The sequence below is a fragment of the Dermacentor andersoni genome, chromosome 3 (assembly GCF_023375885.2).
Source record: "Dermacentor andersoni chromosome 3, qqDerAnde1_hic_scaffold, whole genome shotgun sequence".
Classification (NCBI taxonomy): domain Eukaryota; kingdom Metazoa; phylum Arthropoda; class Arachnida; order Ixodida; family Ixodidae; genus Dermacentor; species Dermacentor andersoni.
The window spans coordinates 192,884,109-192,895,467 of NC_092816.1; the positions used below are offsets into that span (position 1 = coordinate 192,884,109).

At 48.2% G+C, this 11,359-nt stretch overlaps 1 protein-coding gene across 1 annotated transcript; it reads right to left on the reverse strand.

Annotated features, from left to right (window-relative positions):
• Positions 1 to 274: 274 nt before the first annotated feature.
• Positions 275 to 10,818, reverse strand: LOC126524106 (cholinesterase 1-like). The gene is made up of 2 exons (XM_055067064.2): positions 9,339 to 10,818; positions 275 to 1,540 (listed from the first exon to the last, which is right to left on the reverse strand). Exons 1-2 carry the CDS (start codon positions 10,712 to 10,714, stop codon positions 1,366 to 1,368), a joined length of 1,551 nt encoding a protein of 516 aa, XP_054923039.2. The 5' UTR covers positions 10,715 to 10,818; the 3' UTR covers positions 275 to 1,365.
• Positions 10,819 to 11,359: the final 541 nt, after the last annotated feature.

An 11,359-nucleotide genomic window follows, 5' to 3' on the forward strand; every position in this document is an offset into this window, starting at 1 on the left:
TTTTATAGGTGCAGGAACACAAAGTTGGCAGCATGCTACTATGAAGTTTCTAACTATTAATATAGTTGCACATTCTGCGTTCATTGTGCGAAGTATGTTCATTTATCGTTTATAGAGAGTTCCTAAAGTATGCTTTCATATCGGTGGCAAATTGTCGACAGAATACGAAGTATTCTGTCGACAATTAGCCAATAAATTAGCCACTTATTAGCCACCAGTACGAAGTATTTAGGAAAGTTAAAGAGGGTATAAAAACATGCAGTAGACAGTCGAAACGCTTTATCAATATTCGTCAACAACAGCTCCCTTTAGTGAAAGTTAGTACAACATTTCGTAAATGATGCCATGAGATGCTAGTCGACCGCGGGGACAGAAACCCACGATAGCGTGTGTCGTGTGGTCAGTGTGTCTGCGTCTTGCATATCGCTATATTGCAAAACACGGCACAGAAAATGAAGTTTCACCGCATTTAAATGATCGCCTCGCAAAAGCTTGCCTTCGCATGGCGTCTAGCATTTGCGTTTGATCTGGATTTTATTCTGCATGAAGTTTTTAATCAGTACATGTATCACTCTGCGCATTAATTAACATGCTAAAACTCCTTAAAGATCGTTGACTGTCGGCGTAGTTCACTAGTGTGAGCGCATGTAGCTCAATCGCCTTTTGCTGCCTTCTTTTCAAATAATGCATTCGGCGTTACTGTCTGGGAAATCCGACAAAACATTTACCGCTGCCACCCTGGATGCACGCCTTGATTGGCTGAAACCCGTTGTCAGCCCGAACAAGGTTCGTCATTTCGAGCATACCTGGTGCCGTTGACAGTGGCACCGCGTCTGCCGTGGTAGACATATTGCGACACACTTTCGTCATAGGGTTGGCGTTCGCATGCGATATTATACAGTAGCTCGAACACAGCGCCACAGCGTTACTTTATTCAAAGATGTATAACGATATGTAAATTTAATCTTCCATACCAAAATTTTTCTCATCCCGCGACAGATGTGATCTCTCTCTCTAATCAAGCCCACATTCTCTATTCTATGAAATCGTTATTTCAAGTTTGAGCCCGAAGTGATATTTTCCCTGTATAGATAATCGCCACCTAGGTAACAATTACTGCTGCGCATTTAACGTAAATCGCGTAACTAATGCTTGTAGCGTCATTTCCTAATCTTTCTTTACTCGCGATGGTACCACACAGAAAACTGTTTATTGGCGTTACCGCAAATAAAATTTGAGAAAGTGCACCGTCTTGGCCAAAAGAAAGCGTTACCAGCGCGGGGTAATGTGCGCCTTGTGTGTGTCCATATATGGTATCGAAGAAGAGAGAGCGCCTTCTCGTGACCGCAGCGGTCAGCGCAGTGGTCAGATAAAAGCGGCCGCCCGCAGTCTACTCCAGCGGGAGTGCCGCGCTAGGCGGCGACACCGCTCACTGCTGGGCACGTGATCGATGCGCAGTCGGTTGAGCGAGATGGCGGCCATCTCGCGCTGCGGCTTTCGGTACAGCGGCCACGGCACGTCGCGGGTCCGGTCGGGCACCCTACGCAAAAACAAGTATTGTCTCTTGACTTTGCGCTATTTTCTTTTGTGTACCCGGACAACGTTGGCTACAGTGTAACGTAAAAAAGTGCCGGCTGTTTGCTTATCTCCGGCTGCAAAAAACGGCACCATGACTGCACTGGAAGAAAACGAGTGATTCCATTCGTCAAGCTACGCGCATGCGCACTACCTAAATAGATAGAAAGAAAAGACGGAGAACAAGGGCGAGAGTGCAGGGCTCTAAGGAAGAAATCGTGCGGGTTCACTGAACACGCATGCGCAGTGGTCACGCCGTCTGCCCAAGCGAGGCTGCGCTTCTTCTAGGTGCAGCGCGGATGAGGGAGGCATCTAAGGCGATGCTTCGACATTATGCAACAACGCACTGTCGTGGGTTTGACTCCCACCAAAGGCTGAGGGTTCGACTGGCTTAATTCAATGTGCCTTAATTAATTTCGCCTTAACACCAATGGTCGCGGGTTCGACTCCAAGCAAAGCTGCAGGGCTCGATGACTTTGGCCACGTCGACAGCTACGCCTGATTTCCCGCTTCATGAGGCATATAATGCTTTCGCATTAAAGAGTGCTTGATCGAGTGCCAGGTGGCGGCAGCAAGACATTTCCGTTTAGCGGTGGACTGGGGCCGTGCGTCTTCGTCGGGTTTTCGAAGCAAAAGCGGAACTGAACTGTTATTATCAGGACAACAGGAACCAAATTGTTATTTACCTCGCCTCCCCCCTCCCCCCCTCTTGGGCTTGGACCCAAAGTTGAAGTTACTGGACGAAGCGCACCAAACTAGTTCGACAAACGGTTCAGAAGGCCCTGCGAAGCCTCTCATAGTGTATTACTGAGCGGAAACGTTGGATCAAGGCCTCCCGTAGTCGCCCAATGCTTCGCTCGTTAGAAGCATGACTGAAACAAAATCAAATATGCTCAGCTCATTTATGACACTCACTGAGAATTTTCGTAAGCAACGCTTTCCTTTTGAGAAGAAATATGCGGCCGCTTTAGGCATGCTTGCACATCTTGCTGTAGCTTAGAACGGAAAAATTCTGTTCAGGGTCCCGTTCTCCTTTACTGAGCGATTCTCGTAGTCAGACTAAGTAAAGGAAGATACGGTGAAGGTAGGGTCAGGTTACCGACAAACGACAAACAAAGCAATGAAGGTCTGCCGCGGGGGAGGTGTTACACGAATTGGTTTTTAAAATTAATAGATAAATAAGTAGCCAAATAAGCAATAAATAAAAAAGGAGGAATGAAAACAGATTACTGCACTTATAACATTCTAGCGCAGTCGGATTACACCCGAACCTGCAATTCGCGCGTGCGGCGAGTTTGCGAATAGCCGCCGTGGCGCGCACCGCGCATCGCCGTTTGCTCTCGGCCGCGAAGCACGTGACAGGCGTCCATTGCTGGCGCGCCGCCCAGCGCGGGAACGACGGGCCAGTCGGCGGCGACCGCGAAGCCGCATGGCGTCCGCGCGAGCTCATCGCCGGCACTGTCCGCTCTAGCGCGTCCGCACTGGCGACGCGAGCATTGGCCGCAGCCCATGTTTTAGGCGAAATAAGGTCCGCTAGAATAAACTGGTGCGTAAATCGCACATTGAATGAAAAGCTATGTCCACTGTCAAACGTTCAGCACCAACGAACATTTACATAAAAGTCAAGTTGAACTGCAGAGTGCGCATATATCGACGTCGCGTAGTGAATCGACTTGGCCGTGCTCGCTTCGGAACAGTAGGCCGGTGGCCTGCGAACGGCCCGAGGCGAGTGGTCCGGCCCGTAGCTCGGACGCTATGCGGAAGCGGCAAGCCGTTCCTCGGCGGCCTTACCCACCTGTGGCAAAGAGAGCTGCCTTCCGCCACTGCCGGCTCGTGCACACAGTTATAGAGCTCTGCGCACTTTTAACTGTATGCTAATTTTAAAATATAAACCCGTGCGAGCAATCTTGCGCGCTAAGGCGACAAGCGACGCAATGGAGATGGCTGTCGCGTTCGCTCGTCGCCCAGTAGGTCAAACCCCACGCTAGGTACGGCTCCCCAGTGTCGCCGGTATTAGGGGAGGGAGTTTAGCATCAAACCTGGCGTGGCACTTGTTCTAATAATTTAAGTGGATTTGTTTGGCTGTACTAAGCAACACAAGCGTTTCTGAAGGCCTTGCGATAGGTTGTTTTTTACATCGAAACTGTCTATGGCAAGGATCTGGAAAAAATAACAAGTCACCCCCCCCCCCCCCCCCCCCCCGAGATGTTGATAAAAAACAAATCATCTTGTGGACCAATCCTGGCGATAGTGTAGAATGCATCCAAGCCCAATGGCACATACCCCTGTGGGCCGGGGGACCTATAACGCGCCCTTAAGCTACCCTTGCCACACGTGGGAGCTAAAGAGATCCCAGGCACAAGGGTTAAGAACAGATCTTCTACAGCCAAGCTATGTCCAGGATCTGAAAAAAAAAAAAGTATCCGAGATGTTGACAAAAAACAATGCGCCGGAGCGATGAAAGCTCTTGCCCAAACGTTACTCCATGACGACGCGTGTCGAAACGTCAATTTATATGTATAAAGTAAGAAATGAATGAAAATGAAAGAAAAGAAAAAAAAAGAGGGAAAGAAGAAAATGAAAAAAAAAAGAAAAAATAGAAAGAAAGGAAAATAAAGAATGCGACAAAATAAGACGAAACAAACACAGAAGTTATGATGTTGACAAAATACAATGAGCGGGAGGATGAACGCTCTTGCACAAACGGTAGTCTATGACTATGTGTGTCGAAACGCCAGTGTATCAGTGCGAAAAAAAAAAAGATAGTAATAAATAAATCACATAAATAAAGCAAATAACGATAAAAATATAGGAAATGAAACAAAAGAAAAACAAGAAAGCGAAAAATAAATAAAAAAATAGAAGACGAAACAAACGACGAAATTATGTGCTTGTGCCTTTATCCAATGACTATACCTCAAGCATAAATAAATAAATATAGAACTCAACATAGCTATTGAGTAATACAGCTTCGCTGGCGTTTCATTTTCACGTAGTGGAAGGGCTCTGAATGTTTTCTTGTACTTGCCGAAATTCGTAAGTTCGCCCATTCGGTCCGCGACGCGCGGCAAACGCTGCAAAATGCTGTCCGCGCTTACCGCACTCGCCCGCGCTCGCTGAACCGCCGGTGTCATTCTGCCGTTCGAGCCTGCGAGAGTTTCTTTTGTCCCTGCGGTGACAGTTTCCTGCGCGTGTGATGGAGCGGCGGAGGTAACTAGCTGCTTTACAGCTGCTTGTGAATATGAAGAGGAGGCAGGCGCTGTCTCGCAAGCACTGGGATCGGCCGGTCTGGACGAAGCGACCGGACGAAAGCGTAAGGACAGCGGTAAGAGACAAAGGACAAATGCGGCAACGCAGTACACCTGCATACGCTTTCATTGCCTTTTACGGATGAAACTGACGAGGAACGGCGACGACTCGCTGTTTTTCAAATTCTACAGGGTGTTGCAGGAGACATTTGACGCTCTCCACGACATGGTGCGGGAGCGGCTGTCAAAGAATTGGATCCGCAGGGAACCTATTTCGTCTGGCGAGCACCTCGCACTGACGTTGCGGTAGGACCATGTCGTCACTTCAATATACTTCTTACGATTCAAGAGAAAGTGGCGGTTGACCAGCAGGAAACTTTAGTGCGTCGGTCGTGCTCAATAATCCTGCGTGCTTTTAGATACCTGTCATCCGGCATGCTTGTGCGAGATGAAGCGATGGCATTCAGAGCGGGGCTGCAGACTGCAAGTAAGGTGATACACTGACCCGCAATGTGCTATGGAAAGTCTACACGAAGGTGTGGCGTAAAATATTTTCGCATCATGGTGCGGGGTGTAGTGGTACCAATACGCATGATCTTATGTTCGCACTTGCTGAGCAATGGCTGAGTATTAGTTGCTTTTCTGAGCATTTCAAGTGGACTTCAGTCAATGTCAGTGTTGTTTGCTGAATATTTAGCACGAATGTGCGAGATGGTACAGCACATGCATGCACGCAGAAAATAGATCACGGCGTAACATACTACGCGCATAATACAAAGAGAATACGTTAGGTCAAAGCAGCATTTGACCTAAGGCATTTTTTCTCCAACGCTTGGATCGGCCTAAGATGTGCTGTTCGTCCTCTTTGCAGCGTTTCAAGAGAATAGGATACGCGATGTTTATTCAGCTTGTCTGAGCAAAGGTGGCGTAAATGCAAGGGAGCTGTAATGGCCGAGGTAAGCAGAGGACTTCACGACTGTCTAATGGAAGTTGTCCGTAAGTGGTGGTCTTCGGCGTTCGCCTGACGCATTATTTCTGCGCTTTTATGAGACGCTTTAGGCGGCGCTGCAATCCAAAAGCAGGAAAATAAGTTCTGCAAGAAGACACCATAAAAGTTATGCTTTTCCTACTGGCAGATGTATATTTACGACGAAAATCACCGCCACGAACGCCAGTGAGGTAAGAAAGAAACGTTTCAGATTTACGATGAAAGTTGGTCGCTTGATTGAAGCGTTGCGAGCTTGTTCAGATAGCGCAAAAACTGTCAACAAATGAATCACCAGAAGTCTCCACAAGCGGCGCAGGCTTGTTAGTTCAGTGTATTATGGACAAAATCGCGATGTCGTGGTCCAAAACACTCAATTCAAGTAGCCAAGTGATCATCATGATGATCACAATTGACCTTTTTGTTTTTATTGTTACTGCACGTGTGTCGCATACTCTAGTATATTAAACTAAACATTACTTTCTGCAATGACGAGTGAATGGTCAGGAGGTAAAAATACAAAGCCTTGAATCAAACATGGCCATATTTAGCTGAGCAGTCAGCGCTTTGAAAAAAAAAAATTCACAATTTTGCTTTGTTTACAGTTCACTTAAACAATCCCAGAAGCAGTTACTCTGAAGATGATGTCGGAAACCTTATTTGAAGTGGGTGCACGCTAAAGATCCCCTGGTGGTCAAAATTATTCCGGAGTCGTCCACTGCGGCGTCCATAATAATCAAATCCTGGTCTTGGCTCGTAAAACTCCAGGTTTAGGAAACACTATTTGACCAGCAATAAGTTTGAATATCTCAAGGAAGGCAGAATTGTCGTTAAGGTAACAATAAACTCGCCAAATTAATGGACTTGCTCGCTAAGTTACTGAAACTGCTCTTTAGGTTATGTAGTCTCAACAACTTTGCAGTTGCAGCTGACAAGTTCAAAGCAACGGAATCAAACAGCGCCTCAAATAAGAAAGAAAGACGTTCTAATACTCTGGTCGTAAAACTCTAAACGTTTACAGGGGCTTGCTGAAATGCTGCAGTGACTATGAAGGCTCCTGCACAGAAAGGCCTTATATCGTCACTAAACAAAAGCACTGAATCATTTTCAATTGACAACGTGGTAAAAAGTTTGTAAACAGGGATGAAGTGCCTCAGACAGGCTGGCCAACGTTTCGATAGGAGGACCTATCTTCGTCAAAGGCGGCCTCGTCATCCTCGGCGTGTTAGTTTTAAAGGGTTAGTGCAGTGACGTCACGTGCGGGTGTTGTCGCTGGCGGCTGGTTTTAAAGAGAGAGATTACAAGAGGAAACAAGCGCTGTCATCCGACGTCTGTGAGCTTCATTCTCAAGACGAGGGGACAGGAGCGTGAGAGTGGGCACGCGGGAGAAAAGAAAAGAAATAGAAGCAGAAAAAAAGGGGGAAAAAAAAAAGGGGTGGGGGTGGAGAAAACCAGGGTGGCACCAAGACAGACAAAGAAGGGGGGAGTGAAAGAAAAAGACAGAGAAAAGTGAAATCTTTCAGAAATACGGGGGCTTGGGAGCGTGTTGGGGATGCGAAAGTTTAGGAGGTATTCAGGGGGAGTCGTTGGCGGCATGTTTTTGAGGCATTAAAACGGCCGGTCAAGCGGTCAGCGCGCGAGTAACACAAAAGAGAAAAAAAAAGGGAAAAGGAGAAAACCCAGACAAAAAAAAAAGAAAAAAAAACATGAGTTGAAAGTGACTTGAGTAGCATAGTAGTAATACGTCGAGTAATTTTGAAATAGTTAAGGTGGCGACAAGGAGTCTGCGGTGCATTGTATGGGGTGACTGAAAGGCAGCGGCATTGTCTTTCAAGGGGCACTGCCCCACGCACTTAACGTAGGTGTCGTTACGGCGGCCTCCAGAGATGTCGATACTCTGGGTTGAGGCGCCGAAAAAGGCATATTGACTTCGGAATGTGTTGTCGAGGGGATTTCAAGAAAAAGAAAAGATTTAAAAAAAAAGGGGGGGAGGGAAGGGAGAGGGGGAGCCGAAACCGGTATAACAAACAGGAGGGTGACGCGCGCAGAAGGGGGCAAGTGTACATGGAAGAATGGGATCGTACAGTTGGTATAGACGTAAAAACCTGAAAGAGTACATTAAATTGAGTAGTAGGCAGGAAAAAATTTTTTCGAAATGGAAGAGTAGGTGAGGTTAAGAATTAAAGTTGGCTGGTGGCCTAATGTGTTTTGTGTATTGTGTACCACAGTGTGCTATTCCATCTGTCAGCCCCTTTCTTGTTTTTGGACTTTCAATTGACAAGGTATTCTTGAACTCTATTTGCGTTAATTTAGGGGCATTATGTTCTTTATTGAAACAGGTAATGACTGACAAATGTTCCTTCTTGAATTGTGCGCCGGTACGCCGGTGTGATATAATTGGTGAAAAAGACAAACTTTTTTTTGTATTTCGGCTCATTGTCGTTCCCAAAATAATCATGGCGCTTCCTGAGTTCAGTCTTGTGATCTTTCAAAATACAGTAGAATTCATTTTTAGCGATAAGTATTCGCCTAGGCCATTACAAACGGCGGCGAATTTAATGACGTCACAGTGCGTTGGTGCAGAAATGTCAAGGCTGCGTTTCTCGTTCTTGCCCCTTTTTTTTACTACCTAATCGTGTGTCCTCCATAGCAGCGATATTCTTGGTATTGCGGGCGGGTTATAAAGCAGCATAGCTGAAATAATCTTTTTCTTTTAGTGTCACTTTATATCTTTCTAATGTTCCTAGCTATTGAATGTATAAGTTAATGCATCCGGTGGTCGACAGATTTTGGCCCGCGTACTTTTTCTGCGCAAATGTTGAACTCTGTGGCCGCCTTATTTTATTGATCCTGAGATTGCAGGACTGGAGAGCATATTTCATTCGTGCATAACTGTTCTAAACGCCGTTTCCTCGACGCATGGATTCCGCTATTTTGGAGAAGTGTGAGGCGCGCTAGCAGGCGTTTTTTGCAGAAGGAAAAAAGAGGTGCTTCTTTTTCACTATACATGGTGCTAGGAGGCTTTAAATTGTTCACTCTCTGGTCACGTAATAATGCTACCCTATACCTATGACATCACGCAGACCTGGTGACATCTCCACTTGCCTTTCATTTTTGGAACTCTTTCCGCTTCCCATTTACATCCCTTTCCGCCCTTTGTGAACATCTGCCAAAAGGGATAGGACTGCGTGTTCTGCCTCAACTGCATATGTTGGAGTTAGGCTCCTGTCTCGCGTCCGCTGTTGTCTTTTAGTGGATATATTCAGCTGTTATAAGGTACATTAAGGACATTCTAAGCAAGACACCTGCAATTTATTGTCTTCTTCTGAGAAAAACGCATTCGGTGTGGCACATTATGTAGATTCATATTGGCAATAATATAGTCCTGAGGCCAGCATGTCAAAAGTGATTCCTAATTTGTCGGGTACTATTGATTTTAAGTCCCTTGAACAGAGTACAGGCGTACATACACGCGCGTGCGTATTACTCTATCTGAGCTTTCTAAATCACGTTTTACTGGCACAACGTACCCTGTTCGTGCAAAGGCGCCCACTTTGCCCATCATGCGGCGGCTAGTAGCCAGGATGTGGCTTCCGTCCGCAACTTCCCGGCCGAGAAAGACGCCGAGCATAAAGAGTGCGTCGGTGTAGTGGGGCGCGCCGGACCAGCGGCCCTGCAGCCCAGCTCCCTCGTCCGCGGCCAGCGCGTTGACGTTGTAATCGAGTTCGTAGAAGTAAACGCTGGCGCCACCAGCCGACGCGAGTTCCGCCATCATCCTGGCAGGACACTTGACCAGCACGTCGCCAAGAAAGGACGCAGCCTGCAAGTAGGCGTCAGCGGCCGAAGAGAAGGACGCGCCGTCGTTGTCCGCAAGCAGATCGCCGAAGTACAGCGCCCTGAGCTCCGCCAGCTGCTTGGGACCGAAGAAGTGGAGCAACAGCCTGTCGAGCAGCAGACGCACAAGAGATTTGGGCAGCGAGTCCGCACTCTCCAGGTCCCACTGGTCGACGAACTGCCGCAGGAAGTACTCGCCTTCGTTGGTGGCGTAGCCGATGACCAGCGCCTTGCCGCCGAAAGCCCCGCCGACTCCTTCTTCGTCCGGAAGGAGGTACGAGTCTCCGGCGGCTGTCGGCAGGAAGAAGTCGTCCTCGGCGGTGTCGTTGGCGCCGTAGACGGGGCCGAATGGCCGCGCGTTGACGCCATTGAACTCGTCCAGGCTGCCAACGATGTGTTCGGCGGCGGCGGCACGGAGGCAAGCCATCGCCGGCTTCCTCAAGGGCAGCTCGTCCTTCTCTGCCTCCGGGCCCGTCTGCGGCTCGTCACACACGGTGGCAGCTAGCTGACGCAGCTCGTCCAGCTCGGCGAACGCGCTGTAGCGGCTCATGACAAACGGGCTGCCGCCCGCCAGCACCGCGCGCTCGAAGAACTGCCTGCTCAGCGGTGACAGCAGGTGCAGACCCGCGCTCACGGCTCCGCTGTCGACGCCGAGCAGAGTCAGCGCGTCCGGACTGGCGCCGAACGAAGCCGCATTGGCGCGCACCCACTGCATGGCGAGCAACTGGTCCCAGAGACCCTGGTTTCCGGGGGCCTCCGGCTTCCCCTCGCCGGCGCGTAAGAAGCCCAGCGGGCCTAGGCGGTAGTTGGGCACCGCAACGACAACGTCGGCAACGCCCGCCAGCCAACGGCCGTCGTACAGGGGGTGACGGTTGGAGCCCGTGCGGAAGCCGCCGCCGTGCAGCACCACCACGATGGGCCTGGGCACGAAAATATCCACACCCCAGATGCTGTCGAAAACTGCCGGAACTATTTCCTGAGCACATCGACAGACGATAGCGGGAAGCAGGTATAGCACCTGCATATCATTACTCGTATTCGGGAGCGGCACCGAGCTGTGAACATTGAACATTACATTGCACTATTTTGTCGAGAAGCAGCCTTACTTAGGAGACAATTCATACGGAAGGAAAGAAGGCGACTGGACGGAGCACTACTGGCAACCATTCAATTTTATTGCTCGCACAACAATATACGGCGGGATCAACTGTTGTTCCGCTTTGCTTTTAAAATACTCTTTTATGAATTGAAGAAGAAAAGCAGCTGCATCGACTATGTAGTTTATCGCGCACTTTGGGAATGAATATCTCAAAAGGGGTGTCATGCTGACACTTCAATGTAAGTGAATGTTGGGGGTGTGCGAATAGTTCCACAAGCGAATCGAATCGAATATCGAATAGTTTTCAAACAGTTTCTGAATAATGAACAGTCCTTATCACAACTAATATAAAACGATGTTCACATCCTAGTATTCCTAAAGATAGAAGGTTTCTGCCATTGCGTTGCGTGTGACAAATTTTTCATTAAAAACACAAATAGAACATGAGTAGCAATGAGGTAGTTTCTTCGTATGCACAGGACTGTTCAGACATTGCGACTGATCGCTGTACAGTTTGTAAAGTATGGCTACCTAAGCGACATAGCTTGCTCCACCAAGTTCTCATGTTGTATTCTATGTTATGCACCCGGAGGTGAAAACTTACGATATATGGCTCAA

Excerpts from the sequence above, each read along its gene's own strand:
- LOC126524106 (XM_055067064.2), bottom strand. The coding sequence starts at position 10,714 with ATGTTCAATGTTCACAGCTCGGTGCCGCTCCCGAATACGAGTAATGAT. Across the intron at positions 1,541-9,338 it reads GGCGCCTTTGCACGAACAGG|GGTGCCCGACCGGACCCGCG; the intron begins GTACGTTGTGCC and ends GTTTTTGCGTAG.